Here is a 21,837-nt window from a genome sequence, read left to right as displayed (position 1 = left end):
TTTGTTTATAGTTCTCAACCATCTGGTGATATACACACCCATACTTTATATAGATATTCCAATCACTTTGGGGAAATTTATTGAGATCGTGTTGCATTTAAATTCTTCCTCTTGTTCATATATATTCTTCCTCCTAAGTTTCTTAAACATGTTTAAATTTTGTTGGTCCCTATCTGTGTAAAAACTAATTGTGAATCTCTTATTTCAACCTGTATTCCTGACTAAAGAATTATGTGGAATATTAACCCTGATAACATTTATCTTTATTAATAATTTTAATTATTGTTCATGATTGAACAGCACTTAAAATGTACAGCTTTGGTTTGGCAAAATACCCAAACAATACCTTTATGATCATAAATAAACTTACTCATGTATTCAAAGTAAAAGTCCAAATATGTGCAGGAGTAGAACCAGAAATACAGTTTTCATTAGTTGTCAGATATAATAATCAAATGAAAAGAAATAAACACTTGTGTAGTGAGTGAGTATAATATACAAGTTTCACCTTTTTTATGAAATTACTGAAATAAATCACCACTTTTATGTTATTATAATTTTATGACCAGCACCTATATTCTGCACAATATTAAGAGATTCAACAAGCTTTATACATTCTAAAACAAATGCATTCTAGGTATGTGTCTAAAAAAAATAAATCAAGGATCATTTTGATCTATTGTCAGCTACAGAAACTCACATATTTGGCCTACATCTACTGGTTCAAATCTTTTAAATCACTTAGTTTTGATATATTTGCTGGTAAGAGATTTGAACATTATCTCTGATAAGAATGTCTGTCTTCTAAACAGGGGGCTTTTAAAAACTGCAACAGAGGCAAGTTATTTAGGTTAGCTCTTAGTTCTTTAGCTTAGCATTGTAATTACAATAGGTGGTTTGCAGGAAAAAGAACACTTCAAGCTATGCAAAGGTCATGCAGTGTCAATGTGTAGTTGTGCATCTCAAATTTGCAGTTACAATTAAGCAAAATGATATTTTAAAAACAGTAAAAACTCAAGTTTAATTTGACTGAGTAAAGGTTAAGATGAACACTTTTGGAACGAGATATCAAACCATTTTTTTAAATGCAGAGAGACAGCAATTTAACAGACAGCAATTTGTGTACACAGAGATACGGGCAGCCAAAGGCTAGTTTAATCAGAACTAATTACACACAAAAATAAAATACTCTTACAAAAATGATGTATTACATTGTGTTACATTAAACAAATTGCACCTGTCAACTATGAGATATAGTCCTGCTAGTAAGTCATGCTCAAATAAACCAGAGATGCCTCTCAGGGTTACCATGCCAACACAACATCGAGCCCAACATCCTGGAGGCAGCTGTACAACGAAGGAGTGACTCAGAGAAAAAAAGAAAATAATAAAGAGTACAAGAGTCTGTATGTGTGCACTGGACATGAGTAAATAAAGAACATTTTTTAAAAATCAGTCTGTTCATAAAGAGTTTGGTAAATAGATTTTGCCTATTATTTACAGCAATTACAGTCTGCATGTGTGCAAAATGTATTTTTCCCCCCAATGTTGTCTTTAATAATTTTCTATTTAAGTTAAAGATATATGACAGATTCTGTGATCCACAAAGCCAACCGTATAAGGATATTTTATTACTGTACAAAGCACCTTCGCAGGATATTTTAATATTTTAATCAATTTGCCAAGAGGCTTTTTTCACTTTTGCCTCACTATAAAAAAGTAACAACGCAAAACGTAATTCATTTTCAGCATTTGCAAGTTGTAACAACAGTCCATGGTCATAGAGGATTGCTATAGACATGTAGCATTTCAAACATTCAACAATCTATATGAGCTTATAAAATAAAATAAATATGAGGGTTATTAGATTGTTAGATTGAGTTAAAAATTCAACCCATAATATAAGAACCAAATATTTTTCTGGGGAGTCCTATGACCCTGGAATTACCATTACACATAAAAAAAGAAAAAGAAAAAAGAAATACAATACAAATAGTAAAAAGGAAATGCTTTCAAGACATTCAGGTATCATTGATGTTGATTTATTTTTTTGCCGAAACCAACTGCAACAACAGCGCCCCCTAGTTCTGGGTACCCTGTTAACGAGAACATTGACTCGTTTATTGGCAAACAGCTGGAATACGTCATAGCCAGGTTCTTAAGCTGCCAGGCAACAATCAAAACATGTTTCTCTTTTTGTTTTTGTGTCTTTGAAACTGCATCAACTCATTATCCAACCCACATGAACAATATAAGTATACTCTCAGTTCAGATTTAGGAAGCTTAAGTGGGAGGATCAGATACAGGACAAGAAAAACAAAAACCCACACACCCAAACGAAATATTTAATTATGCTAAACTCTAACCCTCTTATTTTCCCCAGGGTTAACTGTGAACAGTATTAGTGTTAGTACTCAGTATTCTATTAAACCCTAAAATTTTTGGTTTTGGAGTGGGACTCTTTCTGACCACAGGTCAATCACAAATGATCCATGATTAAAAGGCAAAAATGTAATCTGTCTGTGACCCCATCACCATTCACGACACTCCTGTGGCATCTGCATACAGAAACATTTGGTTATGCGTTAGGAGACTCATGCATGATGGAGTGAAATCATTTTGAGAGAGTGTAATGGCACCAAAAATGTTTTTTTTTTATCTTTTCTTTCCTTGATTAGCCATCGAAGTAATCTGCATCTCATTCACGGTAAAGCAATGTACACTTTCTACTTCATTTTTGCTCTGGAAACAAATGTTTCTGGAATAATGGTAATAAATTATATATCTATATATTTTTGTTTATTTTATTTGTGTATGACCCCCCCCCCCCCCCCCATATAAAAATAACACTTGCCTACCTATCTAATCACTCATCTTTTGCCCACATACCCACCAACCCATTCACTCAGTTCAAAGAAGCTTATACATCAGAGTGCTGATGGTTCTGGTCTTACTGAATGGTGACCAGGCAGTTCCAATGGTGTCTGGGGGCGTAACAGCAGCCAATAGGGCACTTGTGCTAGGGCACTTGTGCTAGGGTCCTAACCGAGTGCCTTTATCAAAACGACCTTGCAGCCTGACCATGGCCCCAAACGTCCACTGTGCAACAAGATACTGATGATCTTAGACCTGCCCTACAGGTGCTACAAGGGCTTCCTGGACCACATGACAGACACAATTGTCCCTTTGGTCCTTTCTTGCCATGGGCGTCTTGCAATCGTCTGATCTTCACCGAGAGCAGCGGTGCTCCTGTCTTAGCTTATGCAGCAACGCTGTGGGCACCACACCACTGTGGCCATGTTCCTCAGTCAGTGGGTACAGACGCTACATAAAATACTGTCTGTATCTTTTTTGTCTGTTTGTTTTTCCTTAATGCTAAAACAGAAGAGGAAGAGCCGTTATGTATGTTCCAAAAAGGTATAAAGTCAGGAATTTACTAGCAGCTGAAAAACAAAAAAAGTAAATTCTTCTCTTAAAAAATATGCAGAACTGCAGGAACCCCCCCATGTATATGAATCAGGCAGAGTGCAGCAAGATCTTCCAGCCTCCCTCATCACCCTATTCCCTATTATCAACCCCTCCTATGACAAAGGGGGCAGGGCTTATGGGCCGTACGCCACACCCCTTGGCCGAGCAACAGATCTACTCTCTTCAAAACAGCCCGTCTTGCCCTCGGACACGCTTCAGCGGCAGGCGATCACTCCACGGCAAACCCACAGGTCTCCTCGATGGCTGTCAGGAGTTTGTCGTAGAGCTTGTCGTAGTGCTCGTACGGAGGAATGTCAATGCGGTTGAAGCTGCGGAGACACAGACACACAGTCACCCAGTGTGGAGCGTTCTACGGTAAGCACGTCAAGCGTCCAGAGAGACCTTCCTGATACTGGGCAGGAGTTCACAGAGCGGCTCCACTCACCACGTGTGGGCTTTGGGCAGGTTGTCCGTGCTGGCATCGATCTGATGGATGGTGAAGAGACGTGGGCCTGCAGCTCCTTCGTGCCACATACACACACAGGCGTACGCACACGCGCACACACAAACACACACACACACACACACAGAGTGAGAACTTGCAGTGGCATCAGTAAAGCTCAGTAGACCTAACCAATACATGTAGATGGAGGAGTTTAGCAGGATAAAGTCCAATGACAAATTGTTTTCAAATGTGAGCAGATCTTGGGACTGTCACGGTAGACGCAGTTTACTGCTGCAGTCTCCCTGCAAAGCCATTAGTGGAACAAGACAAATGCAATATGAAGTTTGGTGTTTGATAATATGCTGCTTTGTGAAAACCACGCTGGAGGGAGTTGACAGCACTCCAGAGCTGTCTTTAAATCCATTTTGTGAATAAAAAAAGACAAAAAAGAAATTCTGCTAACTGAGATTATGGAATGACACATCCAGACTTTCCCCAATACATATTAGTAGCAGAGAACGTACTGAAAAAAATACAATAACAACAGCAACATGAAAACAGACAGTACATCAAGCCAGGTGTTGTAACACACAAAGCACAATGCTAGTGGCTACGTGTTTCCCAGACCACGGTGCTGAGTAAGGGATCCACGTTTCCCAGCATGCCCTGTGATTCACCTTGGAGGGCTTTGAAGCCCTGCAGCGGGACCCTGGAGGAGCCCGTGACGAACTGCAGGAGCCGAGCCCTCCGCTCCTCGTCGAAGGACTCCACGGCCCGCCAGAACCACTTCACGATGTTGCTGTCTGGGGTGCAGTGCTTGAGCCGCGTGTTCGACTTCCAGTCGTTGACGTCGATCTTCCCCAGGCCACACACGATCAGCTGGGAGAGGGCAGAGAGGGGGTCGGGGGGCAATAAGAGCCACTTCCACAACACCAAATGGCTTCTTAATATCAAATATAAAAGACCGAATGTCAGAAACGAACACACACACACACACACGCACACACACACACACACACACACACACACCAACATATTCCACTAAACAATACAGACACTAACAAAGAATTGTGTTTGTATGCTCTAATGGTCTTAATGAAGTGCTACAGTGAAGTCCTACTGCAGGCTGCTACCTCGAGCTCCTTCTCGTCGAAGGCCTTGAGCAGGTGCTGTGGTATGACCTCGTTAAAGCCTTTCTGCAGGGCCAGGAACTGAGCCTCAATACCCCGCAGGAAGCGCCAGTTCACATAGAGCCTGGGGTCAGGATCAGACACGTGGTGTTAACACGGGGTGGGGGGGGGCAGGAAGCATGGGGAGTGGTCGGGGGGAGTGTAGGGGAGGCGAGGGGTGAGCAGGGGTAGCGTGGGGGTAATAGGGGGTAGCGTGGGGGTAATAGGGGGTAGCGTGGGGAACCGGAGCTCTGCACGCTCAGAACAGGGGCCCAGTTCAGCCATACCTGACGTACTCCTTCTTGGTGTCCTGGGTAACAGGGATGCTCTTTCCATTGGGTTTGAGCTCATGCTGAATGATCTCACCATACGCATTGTGCTCCACACAGAACGTGTGGTCCAGCACCCCCGTGATGTCATTGTCACTAGAGATCCACACATTGAAAAGGGGGAAAAAAAAAGTCAGAATACACCATTTTACATTCTGAGATGTGATGCTGTAGGTATCATGCCTGTTACCCAGGAAAATCAACCACTAAGCAAATGTGGGATAAGGGGCTTATTTCACCAAAGCAAAAATGTCATTTTCCAGCAGGACTTGGCACCTGTCCACACTGCCAAAACTACTAATACCTGCTTTAATAACCACAGTATCAGTGTGCTTGATTAGCCAACAAACTTGCCTGAACTAAACACCATAGAGAATCTATGAGATATTGTCAAGAGGAAGATGAGAGACACCAGACCCAACAATGAAGACGAGCTGAAGGTGCGATCAAAGCAACCTGGGCTTCCATAACACCTCAGCAGTACCACAGACTGATCACCTCCAAGCCACATTAACGCAGTAACTTGTGTAAAAAGAGCCCCGACCAAGTATTGAATACATTTACTGTACATACTTGGTCTTATACTTGGTCTTATATAATATTCTAATTTTCTGAGAATGATTTTGGGTTTTCATGGGCTGTAAGCAGAGCCGGAGTGGCTAATCGGGAGATTCGGGAGGATTCCCGATGGGCCGGCTCATGTCAGTCTCTAGTTTGGGCCGATTGGGGGGGGGGGGGGGGGGGGAGGAAATAATTTTGGGCCGGATTTGGGCATGAAACTCCCGGGCTGAAAAAGTGTCCCACTCCGGCCCTGGCTGTAAGCCATAATCATCAACATTAACAGAAATAAACACTTGAAATAAATTACTCTGTTTGTCATGAATCTTTATATGCATTTCACTTTTTGTATTGAATTACTGAAATAAATTCACTTTTTGATGATATTCTAATTTATGGAGATGCACCTGTATATTAGGTACACCTATTTTGTGTTATACGTCCTTTAACCTTCAGAGTAGCTTGAATTCACCTGGGTATCTGTTGTGCAGTAACGCTGTGCCATGCAGATATGACTATATTACACAGTGGCTGCAAACGATACCATCTTGCAAACATCACTCCAAAGATGCTTGATAAAGAAGACATGTCTTGTTCCTGGAACCTATTCAGTGATAAGTGACTTCTGATTTATGTAACATCATGCCAGAAGTGCACATGTGCATACACTGTGGTATGACCTCAGTCACCAGTGCTATTTAATGGCATTCGATTTTCATCCATACAGCTTTTGAAACTGCCAAACTGATTATGAGCGAAATGGTTTAACCATGGCCGGCTGATTGTGGCTGCAGTGTTGGCTCCATTATCTGCATTTCCGTAGCGCTTATTCTCAACCAGCTGCTTGGGGGACCTTCTGAGAAAAATGATATTTCAAGACATTTAAACTGTAATTTCACGTTGGGTGTGATGAAGTGGATGGTCAGTGACACGTATGGCGTCATGTTCACTGATGACTGATCTGTCTACAGTCAACAACAGCACGTGTTGTAACATCTGGTCGAGGCATTTTGTTCCAGGTAGCTCGTACTGGCGATCAAGTGTTTGGATCATGGCTTTAAATGACGGTTCTTCAACCTACAGTGGAACCTCGGTTAACGACCACAATCCGTTCCGAAATGTTGGTCACTACCCAAAATGTTCACAATCCGAAAAACTTGCCCCATAAGAAATAAAGGAAATAGAAATATATTAAAGTTACAGGCTAAATAGGCATGTTTTTTAAAATGAGAACAGTTATAATACAGTATGAACTGAGTTAAATAAACATAAAAGATTAAAGAAAGCATTTAAACATAAGAAAACATTTAGTACACATAAATGTGTGGCGATATCCGACACACGCATGCCTTGTTCAAACTTGGAAATCATTTCAATTCAATTGTTGGCCGCTTCCTTTTCAGTACACTGCTACTATCGCTCTTAATCTTCTTTGGAGCCATGATTGAGGGCTATATTATTAAAATAAAACACAAAAATCACAAAATAAGAAGAATGCGTACAGAACAAACGGCCGATCGTAACTGTGTCTCGAGTGCAAATGATTCTTGGTCTGAGATGCTGGTCGGTCATGTATGGGTGACGTAGCTGTTCGCTATACGGTGCAAATTTTTAGCTACATTTTTGGTTGTTATCCGAATTGTTTGCTATCGGAGGCGTTCGCTAACCGAGGTTCCACTGTACACCACTTCTTTAGCAAGATATTTTGTAGCTGCTACATGTAGCACACACTACACACTTGTATGTTTTGTGAATTATGCGAAAGCACCTGTTACTGTTTGATGCGAAAATGCCACTGTGGCTTTTTGAGGTAGAGCGAATCGCTTTTCCCCCCACCCATTCCTACATGTAACCTTGGGTGTCTGGTGTAGGCAGGAATGAAGAAGCACTCACAGGATCCAGACCAGGCTGTTGTGGAGGTCTGGGTCCACGGACTCCATGTCGTCCAGCGTGATGGGTTTACCCAGCAGCTGCTTGTAGAAGGGCAGCGTGAAGCCTCCGTCGATGTAGTGGCCGTGAAACACAGCCATGCCCATGATGCGGCCCACGAAGTGGAAGTAGGACAGGTGCTCCTGAAAGGAGAGTAGTCGGCACACGTGACCACGGCAGTCGGCGCACGTGACCACGGCAGTCGGCGCACGTGGCCGCGGCAGTCGGCGCACGTGGCCACGCTTTGATCGTTGCCGCAATTCACGTCGGCCATGGAAAACCACGGTTAACGCCCGTGAGCCGTTTACCACGAGGGTCACTCGTGCATTCTACGATTGTTAGCTGGAGCATTGAACGTCAAAAGGTTCTGCACATATCTTAAAATATCTCAGACGCAACGGGTTACGTTAGCCGGCACGTTCAACATGTTTATATACCGGGTTGACGGCAGAGTCTGGATTGATCTGTAGAGTGTAGATGTCATCACGGGAGTACTGGAAAAGTCCATAGTATGGGTTCAGCATCTCATGAGACAGGAGGTATAGCCACTCCCTATAAACACACAAACACCAAATGGCTATTAAATACTGAACCACTCTTAAATCACCATGGATGGGGCAAATCTTATTTCGGTTTTTTTCAAAGTACAAGAGATGCTCAGAAGTAGCAATTCAGATTCTGCTAGCACCAGAGCCCCAAGCTATACACCATGTAATGTCCATCTGTCACCACTAGGGGGACTGTGTTTAGTCTGGCTCCACAAAGGAGCAGGTGCTTCATGGCTCAAATGACTCGGAAGCAGCAGTCGCCTTTCTTTCAAATCATAATGAACATAATAACAGTTAAGTGATTAATCTAGAACAGCAATTTATCTTTTGACTCATTAACCCACAAGACAAAAACCTGAAAATTTGAAAAATGAAAACTGTCAGTGACTTTGGCGATGAGTTTGAATCAACTTTGTACCTGGCTACCCCTCCATAGTCAAGCCCTTCCTCTCCTCTGAATTTCACCATCAGTCTCTTCCAGAGGTCCTTAGGCCTCATCTTCATCACCTGCCGGTAGGACTCCTTAGGAAGGACCAAAACACAAAGAGGCATCAGCAGTGGAGAGCTACTGTCAACAGCAAAATATGCCCAAATACTCTTAGAGAGACAATCTCAAACTCCAGGTGATACCGCACAGATGAAAAAAAATCCTGTATTGAGATATAAGGCAATGGTTCAAATTAGGGCTTTATTGCATTTGGTTAACAATAATCGTGGTCACAAAACAATGTCGACAGGATTTGGTCACAAAATGAGGTCAGTGCTGATCCGACTTTAGTGTAGAGAACTAGGTAGTGTAGGCATCTTTTTGTGATGGTTTTTTTTTTCCATAACTTTGTTTATTGAGAAACATTGTGTTGGAGATGTTCCAGATGTTGCAGTGTTCTACCACACTGTCAAGTAACGCAACCTGCTACATTTGACTAGAATCCAAAACTCTGTTTCTTCCCCACATTCTTCTCAACGAGCAAAAGAAGTTGTGGCACTATGAGGAATGGGGAAGGCACACGACTGAAACACACGTGCTGATTGGCCCACGGCTGCAGAGCATCCGAGCATCTTGCAAGGACGTTACACCCGATTGGGCCCTTACTGTGGTCATGAAACCCCAGTTTCTTGCCTAGCGTCTTTACACTGTTCTTATATCATGTCCTTATTCACAGACTCAGGCACCCACGCGCCTGTAGTCCAGCGGGAGAGTGCGTGCTGGTTCCTCACCTCGAAGATCTCCTCGCGGGACACCTCAATGCGACAGTGTCCCGCCTGTGGCTGCTGCTGGGACAGCTCCTGCCGGAGGATCTTCAGCTTCTGCACCAGGTCTCGCTTGTACTTGGGCACGGTGAGGGCCTCAGCCTCCTCGGGAAGGTTCCCCGGGGACAACACGGACGGCGTCTGGTCCTTCAACTGACCTGCACGGCTTCTCAGAGACGGGGAGAGGCACAAGAGGCTTGACAGGGCACACCTGAGCATCCATGAGTGCAATATTAATAGCTTTAATACAAAATAAAACCTGCAAGAACCTGTGAGGATGTGTGAACACGCAGTATAAATGGTTTTGGTTCATCATATACATATGGAGTCACACACTACCATGGCCAGATGACAGGTAGCCTCACAGCACCAGCGTGAAGCTCCCAGACCTCCCTCCCTCCTCTGGTGATCCCAACCGCCCAGAGGAATGAAGACAAAGCACTTTCACATAGAGGAAGCTTTTAGCAGGGCTGTGACCCCTAGCTGAGGTCACCGGTTCAGTGCAGGCTTCCACCGGCTGGCACGTCAGGCCCGGTGGGCCACGCTGGAGGAACACTGCCCTCTGAACCACTGCATCATCATGAACCCTCACGCGCCCGAACCCTCACACTGCTGAACCCTCACACAGCTGAACCTTGGAGCGGTTTGCCAAGAAAATGATTAAAATTTCATCTTTCAGAGTGCCATATATGAACAAGTGCATTAATGCTCTTGGACCTTATGGTGTCGTTAGCAAAATGGAGGAAAGAGTGCAGTGATGATGCTACACGTGTAGACTCATCCCCCATCAGTCACGTGTAGACACATCCCCCATTTAGTTGTCATTCAGCGTGCACACACACTGCCGTGGTGGGACAGTGGAATATACGAGTGTGTGTGTGTGAAGCAGAAGGCAGTGTGTGTCTCTGTCTCCGACTGCCAGCATTCTTGAGCGGCTGTGGTGTCTGCATAGCCTCGCCCTGCTGAGCAGAGGGGAGTAGAGCAGTCACACACACACACACACACACACACACACACACACACACACACACACACACACACACACACACACACACACACACACACACACTCTAGAACTACAGACTACATACCACATATGGTGGGGCGGTTGCTGGGGCCGAGGGAGGAAGAGGAAACGGAGAGGGAGGAACTGTGAGAGAGATAGTAAGAGATAGAGGAGAAAGAAGAGGAGCGAAGGAAAAAGAGAAAAGGGAGGGAGGGAAGAGAGAAGAGATGGAAGAGAGGGAGAGAGAATGGGAGAAAGGGAAAGAGAGAAGGAAGGTAGTGAAGGAAGAGGGAGTGAGTGAGAGGGGGGTGGGGGGTGAGTGGAAGACACGGCCGGCCTGCAGGAGGTGTAGGAAGGCTCCTGCAGCCCCCTCCCTCTCCTCCACTGCTCCTGGAGGAGATCTCGCCCCCACAACACCCCACCACCACTGCCCTGGCCTCCTGGTACACTCCCGCGTGAGACTCAGAGCAGAGGGCACGTGAGACTCAGAGCAGAGGGCACGTGAGACTCAGAGCAGAGGGCACGTGAGCCTCAGAGCAGAGGGCACGTGAGCCTCAGAGCAGAGGGCGCGTGAGCCTCAGAGCAGAGGGCGCGTGAGCCTCAGAGCAGAGGGCACGTGAGACTCAGAGCAGAGGGCACGTGAGACTCAGAGCAGAGGGCACGTGAGACTCAGAGCAGAGGGCACGTGAGACTCAGAGCAGAGGGCACGTGAGGGAGAATTGTGTAGCAGTGCTAAGCACGCACAAGCCTGACGTTCAAAAGACACACACAGGTACATGTGCAGTGAGGGCCACACAGAGTGTCCTCCAGATGGGTGTACTGTATAAGACTGGACACAGGACCGTAACGTGACAGGACAGTAGCGGGACTGTGCTGGTATATGCTGGCGGGTGGAGTGAAGGTTCAGAGGTCAAAGAGACGGAGCTCCTCCCAGACAGGAGAAGACACATGTAGCCATGTGTCCACCGTCTCACTCTGAAGCTTTCACACGAGTCCGTCCACAGCTCGGACCACAGAAGGTCAATCACAAAGGTCACTCGAAAGGAAGTGTGACCCTCACTGGGTGAAACTTTCACAGAATGAAGTCTGAATGTGGCTGCAAAAGCCCTCATGCAATAACGAAGACAATTTCACTTTCACAGAAAAAGATCTTCAAAGCCCCAACGTGACTGTTCCTACCTAAATGTGTTTTCTATTTGCTCTTTGGTCTCTCACACACACACACACACACACACACACACACACACACACACACACACACACACACACACAGAAACTTCTGCTCATATTTGCACCGGGTGGACTGGATTTCAAATTAGTGCACAGCTAAATGCTAACATATGTGAGGCACACAAAGTTAAACTCGTAGCAATTCATTAAGAATGTTACGAATGATGTCTATTATCTTTCTGCCTTGACTGAGTGGAACATGGAGGTTCAGGACCGGCCAGCATGCCTCATGCACAGCGCCACCGCCAGGCAGCTCTCAACATTTCACACCAATTTCCTGGAATCAGGAGGGACAAAGTATGGAAAGAGAAAGTGGTGCACAACATGTTCTTTGATCTGTTAGAACAGGAAAGGAGAAACCTGATCTCTTCATCACTGCATTCCTCTGACCTGCAGCGTGCAAAGACACACGTACATATGGGCATGTGGGTGTACACACACACACACACACACACACACACACACACACACACACACACACACACACACACACACACACACACACACACACACAAAACACAGCAGAGGGGCTTTTAGAGGGAGGCAGAATAAGGTCATATGGAAACTGGTCCAGATCCACCTCTGTGCATCACACCAACTCCCCCCTAATTCTCCACCCTCCCCCCCAAAGAGCCTTATTAACCAGCCACACACTGTGAACAAATGTCTTACCTGTTCGGAGCCTCACCGGCACCACGGGATCCATTGGGACTGGGGCTGATGGGGAGAGTGCAGAGAGAGGAGTGAATACGCAGCGTCAGGAGTGAGCGGTGAGATATGGTGATGGCCATATGGCAACCACCCCTCTCAGCATGTTTTAGACGGCCATGGGACCGGGACGATACTGACTTGAGGACGAGGTGCAGGTTGGCGGACAGGCGAGGGTCCGTGAACTGCGTGGTGCGGTTGTTGTGGTCCACGAAGTAGACGCGGCCCGTAGCCGTGTTACGGATCTCCCAACCGGGGGGCAGAGGGCCCAGCTCCTCACAGTTGACATTACTCAGATCCCTAGAAAAAGACAAGAGACAGGGGAGTGAGACATGAGGGAGAAAGACAGAGCAAAGGAGGGCAGGGAGAGGGAAAAGGAGGAAACCCTGGAAGGAGGGAAGTGAAGAGGGGAGAGAGAGAGAAAGATGAATGAAAGAATGCAAGCAAAGTGAACAGGAATGCAAAAAAAAAAAAAAACAAAGCAAGAAAAACAGAAAAGAAAAAGTGGAGAGAGGGAAGAAAGAGGAAGGAGAAGCAAAGGAAAGATGGAACGCAGTCCCGAGCCCTCAGAACACAGGCCAGCCAGCATCAGGACACAAGCAATGTGCAGAAACACGAACGGAGAAGACCAAGGAAAAAAAAAAAACCTTCAAGCCAAATTCCAAAAGGTCTGGAGAAAGCACACAGGCCCTTTGGTGCCTGTCCTTGATTTGCAGAGAGCAGACACTGCTCCATGGGAGGAGACCATTCTTCCAGCGGAGGACCATGACTTAGAGAGAGCAGGTCCTGACCGGTCCCGTCCTGCTTTAGTGCACGCGTCACACCTATGAGGACATCAGCTCTGACGTTCCAGAAGTGCCACTCGCTGAATCAACACGAAGTGGAACGAAAAGCTGACCACCAGTTCCCAACTTTCACACATTTCCTCACAACTACTTTTACGGTTTACATATTTATCAGGGAGGACAGTGTGTGAGTTCACCAGAGTGAGAAGATCACAAAGGCAAAAACTTGCAAAAGAAGTTGGATGGAATCATCTAATACACCTAAACGTCCATCACAACGATGAGATACGAGGCGTCTTCGCACAGAGATGCACAGATCGGTAAAAAACCCTCGTTCTTATTTCATGCAGGTCCTGAACCCAAGCTGGGTCGAATTGGACTCTAAACTTCATTTTTATTCATTTGCTCTCTTCAGTCTGTTCAAAACATGCTAGAAAATTGGCCCACATCGCTCCAATTCTACATCGTTTCCACTGACTACCAGCCCCCCTACACACACACACACACACACACACACACACACACACACACACACACACACACACACACACACACACTGCCCTCCCTGTGCACTGCAATAACTTGGGACTCCAGTCTTCAAAGACTTGAGGTCTGTGGATCATTACGAAATAACGAATAAAAATCCATGTTAAAAGTCAGAGTGTGAAACATACAGTGCGTGTGCAGGGGTTACCTGGGCACTCTGGGGTCGTGCCACGTGCTGACGCCTGTCTGGGTGTGCAGGAAGTACACCTGACCCTGCTGTGTGGTCCGCTGCTCTGTGGACCAATCGGAGAGAAGAGGGCGGGGTCAGTCCTTGCTGACATGAACGTAACTGGCTTTCCTTTTGACATGCAATACATCACTTAGCCTGTTACCCCTCCCCCCCAACGTGCACTTAACCTCCACTCTACACTCCCTCCTACATGTGTACGTAATCTCCACCCAATACCCAAGACACACACCCGTACACACACACTTTTCACACACATTTTTTACACAAGAGATACAACCACACACACACACACACCGACTGTGCCCGTAGCCTTCCTGCTTGAGAACACACACACACACTCACACACTCACACTAACAAACACACACACACACACGCACGCATGCGCTCAGACGGTCCCTGTGGGCATCTGCTGGCCAACCCTGTGGTGATGACAGCATGTCAAGGAGAGACACACACTTCTCTCTCCACAGAGTCACAACTTTACTCGAGCTCCCTCAGCAACACGCCACACTTCAACAAGCCAAAGTGTGTGTGTGTGTGTGTGTGTGTGAAGCCATCAACAACATTCCTCTGGCGGACATGGTGCTCCAGTATCTGTGTTCATTATGAACCAACCCCAAACGTGTGGTGTGGCTGACGAGGGTTCGTTGGTGTGTGTGTGTGTGTGTGTGTGTGTGTGTGTGTGTGTGTGTGTGTGTGTGTGAACTAACCGTAGCCCTCGGGCAGGTCTGGCGGCGTGTGCAGGTGAGTTCTGCTCATGTAGTTTCGGTGGCGCTGTGAACGCACACGTCTCTCCTGCACACGCAGGTCTCCCGCCTGTACGCCGGCCGCCCCGTTAGGGGTCATGATGGGGGTGTTCTCATCCACCAGGCAGCTGAGCGGCCGGCCAGGGCTGGAGTACTCCGACGCTGGCCTGGGGGTTAGGGGAGGGGCACAGAGAGTCTGCTAAATGAAAGGAGGAAGGCAATTTAAGTCAATAATGCTTTAAGACTAATTTGCCCCAAATCAGTCCGACCGCTACCGTAAAAGAAAGAAAAGGGGGCCAGAGTCAGGGGGCCAGAGTCAGGGGGGCCAGAGTCAGGGGGCCAGAGTCAGGGGGGCCAGAGTCAGGGGGGCCAGAGTCAGGGGGGCCAGAGTCAGGGGGCCAGAGTCAGGGGGCCCAGAGTCAGGGGGCCCAGAGTCAGGGGGCCCAGAGTCAGGGGGCCAGAGTCAGGGGGCCCAGAGTCAGGGGGCCCAGAGTCAGGGGGCCCAGAGTCAGGGGGCCCAGAGTCAGGGGGCCAGAGTCAAGGGGGCCAGAGTCAGGGGGGCCAGAGTCAGGGGGGCCAGAGTCAGGGGGGCCAGAGTCAGGGGGCCCAGAGTCAGGGGGGCCAGAGTCAGGAGGCCCAGAGTCAGGGGGCCCAGAGTCAGGGGGGCCAGAGTCAGGGGGCCCAGAGTCAGGGGGGCCAGAGTCACGGGGCCCAGAGTCAGGGGGGCCAGAGTCAGGAGGCCCAGAGTCAGGGGGCCACCCTGATCTCCAGAGTGGCCTCACACACCTGGTGGGTCTCTCCCACTGCGTGCTGCGCGTGATGTGATTCAGGTACTGGATACGACCCGATGCTGTCCTCCTCTCCTCCCAGCTGCAGAACACACACACACACACACACACACACACACACACACACACACACACACACACACACACACACACACACACACACAATCCTTAGGAGCCCAATACAGTCATTGGAAGGCCAGTTTGCAGTGAAAATAGTTTTATTCTAAGGTGAACCATATAACCACTTGGCCCCGGTAGCTCACCCATCAGGTAGGTCGTTGTCGAACAGACGACTGCAGTCTACCACTGGTCCCCCGCTGCCAATTCTGTCTCTGGACTGAAGACTCACTGCACACAGAGGACGCCAGACGGAGACACATCAGGCAAAGAACTCTTCACGCTCATGAGGATGTTTGAAACAGGAGTGAAACCTTCAGCCCTAAGCAGTGTGTGTTAGGAGTGCTCGGAGTGATCAATACAGCTCACTCCACGAGCCCCTGGAGGAGAGGTGCTGTAGGGTCAATGTTACACGGCATTCAGGAATGCAGAGTGTAACATTTACAGGAACGTTGCCTTCACAGGCGAGCATCACTCCTGTAATTACAGCGTTCCCAACGCTGACAGAACAGGAAACGTCTGAGGCGCGAGTGGCTTCTCACGAGAGTGCGACCTCTGACCAGGAGGGGTCGTAGCGGTGGGGGGCAGGAGGGGGGGGGGGGGTCTCGCGAGCCATTTACAGGGTGTAGTCCGTGCCTTCCCACTTAAACCCAACCAAATCCAACCGACTGGTATCTTACACCGTGGTGCTACGGGTCTCTGTGTCTCATGAAATCATCAGCTTAATACTTCCGTGAGATCTTGAGCCTCATCATGCATAAAAAAAACAAAAAGCTATTCTTAATCTCATTATAGTTCCTCCTAAATGATGACAAGAGAGGCAGGAGGCGTGTGTGGAATGAGGTGTGTGGAAGACGAGACCCGGGTGGTGCCCAAACGAAGGGTCCAGCTCTGAGAGGAACGTGTGGGCTTTAACGGTGGTTACAGAGGGGCTGCGCTGCCCGGGCCCTCCTGACCTGGGATGGAAGTCAGATGTGCTGGGCTGAGTGGGAAGACAGGAATGCTGGTGGAAATCGCTCCTTCCGATGAGAGGAAGGAGGGGGGGCAGGTCAAATACAAGTCAGTTTGTTCTAGCCAATGGCGTAAGCACACGAACAGAACGAGGCAGAAGTGTGAGCGGAGATTCCTGCGGGTCACGTGGGACAGGCCGAGGGGCGCAGACGTGATCGCGGCCAGGACGGCGTGAGTGAGGAGAGGGCAGCTGTACTGACCTACTATCTGACCCCTCACTGTGTCGCTGTCGTTGGGCCCCAACTTGTTGAGATCCAGTCTCTGATCTGTTAATGGCAGGATGGAGACAAAGAGACACATGTTAAGAAAATATTAAATATTCAAGAAATTTTTGCTCACATGCTGAGAATTCCTGTAACATTGCCAGCGGTGATATTTGTAAGCCTGTGAACACTCAACCCTGTGATGGAGGAAAACAGGTGTGGGCCTCCGTCAGACCAGCACAGCCTGCCACCATGTGGCCAGAAACGTCCTGAAGCACACGGCTGGACGAGCACCTCACACACACACACACACACACACACACACACACACACACACACACACACACACACACACACACACACGTGTTGCCACAGTGTGCACAAAGCCTGCTTTATCCTTTGCAGAATGAAGAAGTAGAGATACTAAGTCTCTCTGTTTCTACAGGTCTCCATGGGAAGAGAAGGACAGGAATAACAAACACACACACACACACACACACACACACACATACACACACACACACACTGAATGACAGCGAAGTCAGAATGTATGGCTAGACTAAACAGGGATGGGTCAAATTGCATGTGTGTACACACACACACACACACACACACACACACACACACACACAACTGAGACAGCGACTAAACAGCTGCAAATGAAAGAATGATAAACACACATCAAAAAGACCACGATATAAAAGAGGAGAAGGACTGGAGAGAGAAACAGTTCTAAAGGGACATGAGATGAACAGTTAAGATAAGGGAGAGACGACCAACACCAGAGGGGCAGACAGAGAGCAGGAAAGGCAGACAGACAGCAGGAAAGGCAGACAGAGAGCAGGAAAGGCAGACAGACAGGAGGAAAGGCAGACAGACAGGAGGAAAGGCAGACAGACAGGAGGAAAGGCAGACAGACAGGAGGAAAGGCAGACACACAGCAGGAAAGGCAGACAGACAGGTGGAAAGGCAGACAGACAGGAAGAAAGGCAGACAGACAGGAGGAAAGGCAGACAGACAGGTGGAAAGGCAGACAGACAGGAAGAAAGGCAGACAGACAGGAGGAAAGGCAGACAGACAGGAGGAAAGGCAGACAGACAGGAGGAAACTATGCAGAAAGGAATCCCTCCCAGCTGTGGGAGAGGTCGGTGGTTTCCTGTACGCCGTCAGGAAACCAGCCGTGTTGAAGGATTTCTAGAAAATGTGTTGTTTTAAAATTGCCCCTGACTGAAAGGTGGGAGCAGGACAGTGGCAGACAGCAGGAGTCCTGCTCCTGCCCCGGCGTCCCGCAGCCTCAGGTCTGACAGTGGAAGCTGCGCGAGACGTCCGTCCCCCGACCAACCGCCTCATTTCCATCCAAACTCAGAGAGTGCAGCTCCGCCCACAACACTCCTGCACGTCTACAGCTGACACTGTGCAGACACCACAGTTGAGGTCATTTAGACAGAGACGCACACAGACACACACACACACACACACACACACACACACACACACACACACACGTGCAGTCCTCCACACACACACACACACACACACACACACACACACGTGCAGTCCTCCACACACACACACACACACACACACACACACACACACACACACACACACACACACACACACGTGCAGTCCTCCACACACACACACACACACGTGCAGTCCCTCCACACACACACACACACACACACACACACACACGTGCAGTCCTCCACACACACACACACACACACACACACACACACACACGTGCAGTCCTCCACACACACACACACACACACACACACACACACACACACACACACACACACACACACACACGTGCAGTCCTCCACACACACACACACACAAACACACACACGTGCAGTCCTCCACACACACACACACACACACACGTGCAGTCCTCCACACACACACACACACACACACGCGTGCAGTCCTCCACACACACACACACACACACACACACACACACACACACACACACACACGTGCAGTCCTCCACACACACACACACACACACACACACACACACACACACACACGCGTGCAGTCCTCCACACACACACACACACACACACACACACACACACACACACACACACACACACACACACACACACACACACACACACTTACACCCAGTGTCTTTGAGACGGTTGATGGAGTTAGAAAGGAGCCGTACGCAGCCCAGAAATCCTGCGCCCTGTTTCTTGTGTATCTTCTTATGGTTCCACACGCTGATCGTGATCGAGTCCAGCTTCCCGATGTATCTGCACAGAGGCAACACACACAGATTAAACGAGCTATAACACCCAGCACCATAGCCGCGCTCACTGATATTTTACCGGGTCTGACAAACACTGATCCACTTGTAGCTCCGGAAGGACTAGAGCGTTTCACTGAGCACGTCGAGACTTCCCTTCGTACAGCTTTAGACAAAGTTGCACCACTACGATATAAGAGAGCCACGGAGAGAAGAATAGCACCATGGTACAATGAGCACACGCGTAGCCTCAAACGAGCCGCGCGGATCCTGGAACGTAAATGGCGAAATATGAAGTTAGAAGTGTATAGACTATCATGGAAAAGCAGCCTTATTGAATATAAGCATGCCCTCCATATGGCAAAGTCCTTATACTTATCGGCCTTAATAGAAAAACATAAAAACAATTCAGGACTCCTTTTTAAAACTGTTTCCAGCCTTACGAGGAGTCATGAACAAAACAATTCTCTTATTCCACTAGAGTGTAGCAGTAACAATTTTATGAAATTCTTTAATGATAAGATTGATAAAATTAGGGGAAACATTAGTAGTGCTATCTCAGAGCCTGTCAACATGCCAATGCACCTTGACAGCTGTCTGGTCAGCTCTGATGCCCTGTTAGAGTCCTTCTTCTTGGTCGTGAGGAGCTTATTTCACTGGTGAAATCTGCTAAACCCTCCACATGCATACTAGATGCTGTACCAACCCATCTACTTAAAGAATTACTGCACAGCAATGTAGAACCGTTGCTTACTATAATAAATTATTCTCTGAGCCTGGGCTACGTTCCCAGTTCATTTAAACTTGCAGTCATCAAGCCGCTAATTAAAAAACCTGGTCTTAACCCCCAAGAACTGTCCAACTATAGGCCAATTTCTAATCTGTCATTCATATCCAAAATTTTAGAGAAAGTAGTTTCTTCACAACTCTCTTCCTTCTTACAGACAGAACATGTCTTAGAGTTATTTCAGTCTGGATTTAGAGCTCATCACAGCACTGAAACAGCACTAACTAAAGTACTGAATGATCTCTTAATATCCTCTGATAAAGGACACATTTCGTTTCTCATACTGCTAGACCTCAGTGCTGCTTTTGACACCATTGATCATAATATTCTACTTAATAGACTGGAGACACTCATTGGCATAAGAGGTCAAGCACTCTCCTGGTTCAGGTCCTACCTGACAGATCGTTACCAATTTGTGCTAGTAAATAACGAATGCTCTGAGCATTCTAAAGTAAAGTATGGTGTCCCACAAGGATCTGTACTGGGCCCCATATTATTCCCATTATATATGCTACCACTGGGCACTATCATTCGTAGGCATGGTATTAGCTTCCATTGCTACGCAGATGATACTCAGTTGTATATATCTTCTAATCCAGATGATACCACCACAACTCTCAAGATTGAGAACTGCGTCCAGGATATTAAAAACTGGATGGCGTCTAATTTTCTTAAACTAAATTCTGACAAGACTGAGGTACTGATTCTTGGGCCTAAAGCTGTTAGAAGCAATTGGGCTGATATTCCCCTTACCCTAGATGGTTTTTCAGTAACACCAAAATCTACTGCAAAAAGTTTAGGTGTCACTATTGATTCTGATCTTTCATTTGACACACATGTATGCAATGTCACTAAGGCTGCCTTTTTCCATTTACGTAATATTGCCAAGCTGAGACACTTACTTTCATTAGCTGATGCAGAGAAGCTAGTTCATGCTTTTGTCTTGTCGAGATTGGACTACTGTAATAGTCTTCTAATTGGATGCTCTAAACAGTCCATAAAGAAGCTACAACTTGTACAAAATGCCGCAGCTAGAGTCCTAACCAAGGCTAGGAAATTCGATCATATTAGTCCCACTCTCGCCGCACTACACTGGCTGCCGATTAAATATCGCATTGAATTTAAAGTTCTCCTGTTAACCTATAATGCGTTAAATGGTCTTGCCCCACAATATCTGAGTGAACTCATTGATTACTACAACCCATCTCGCCCTTTGCGCTCCCAAAATGCTGGATTTCTCGTAGTTCCAAAAATTAGTAAAACTACAGCCGGAGGCAGAGCTTTCTCTTTTAAAGCCCCTCAATTATGGAATAGCCTTCCAGCTCCAATCCGAGACTCTGACACAGTTCCAATCTTTAAATCTAGACTTAAGACTCACCTGTTTAGTCAAGCCTTCAGCTAAAATTCCCCTTGTAAGGTGTAGGGGCTTGGGGGCCCCCAGACGTTGAGATTTCTGGTGATCTGAGATGTTGATGCTGTCATCCAGCTGTGTCTTGGCATCACTCTATTTGTGACTATGACTTGACTGGAAAGCAAAGTCTCAGTGAGCCCTCATGCCTGTGGTCACCTCTGAACCCCTCCCTTTAGTTATGCTGCTATAGATTAGTCTGCCGGAGCCACATGCTGATCACTGGCATGTGAGCTACGTACATTTAAATCAGTGGTGGTTTAAATTCATGTCCACTCAGTCTGTATTATCTATCTTCTTGCATGGCTCTACCCAAGACGATTGGATACAGGCACCTGCAGGCACCTGGGG

The 21,837-nt window shown here is 47.2% G+C and overlaps 1 protein-coding gene across 1 annotated transcript in view; it reads right to left on the bottom strand.

Moving 5' to 3' along the window:
• Positions 1-1,133: 1,133 nt before the first annotated feature.
• Positions 1,134-21,837, bottom strand: part of smurf2 (SMAD specific E3 ubiquitin protein ligase 2) — a 41,019-nt gene continuing 20,315 nt past the window's right edge. The window contains exons 4-20 of the mRNA XM_076988754.1: positions 19,165-19,298; positions 17,026-17,091; positions 15,961-16,045; positions 15,696-15,779; positions 14,874-15,076; positions 14,121-14,205; positions 12,783-12,941; positions 12,606-12,650; positions 9,665-9,863; positions 8,865-8,968; positions 8,336-8,450; positions 7,863-8,041; positions 5,370-5,507; positions 5,047-5,167; positions 4,591-4,792; positions 3,914-3,989; positions 1,134-3,797 (exon numbers count right to left, since the gene is read on the bottom strand). Of these exons, the coding sequence (XP_076844869.1) occupies positions 3,698-3,797; positions 3,914-3,989; positions 4,591-4,792; positions 5,047-5,167; positions 5,370-5,507; positions 7,863-8,041; positions 8,336-8,450; positions 8,865-8,968; positions 9,665-9,863; positions 12,606-12,650; positions 12,783-12,941; positions 14,121-14,205; positions 14,874-15,076; positions 15,696-15,779; positions 15,961-16,045; positions 17,026-17,091; positions 19,165-19,298 (2,095 nt within the window). The 3' untranslated portion in view covers positions 1,134-3,697. The remainder of the gene's footprint in view (positions 3,798-3,913; positions 3,990-4,590; positions 4,793-5,046; positions 5,168-5,369; positions 5,508-7,862; positions 8,042-8,335; positions 8,451-8,864; positions 8,969-9,664; positions 9,864-12,605; positions 12,651-12,782; positions 12,942-14,120; positions 14,206-14,873; positions 15,077-15,695; positions 15,780-15,960; positions 16,046-17,025; positions 17,092-19,164; positions 19,299-21,837) is intronic.

This window comes from Brachyhypopomus gauderio, unplaced genomic scaffold (assembly GCF_052324685.1).
Source record: "Brachyhypopomus gauderio isolate BG-103 unplaced genomic scaffold, BGAUD_0.2 sc63, whole genome shotgun sequence".
NCBI lineage: Eukaryota > Metazoa > Chordata > Actinopteri > Gymnotiformes > Hypopomidae > Brachyhypopomus > Brachyhypopomus gauderio.
The sequence above is the reverse complement of the archived record's forward strand: the minus strand, read 5'-3'. Positions and strand labels throughout refer to the sequence as shown.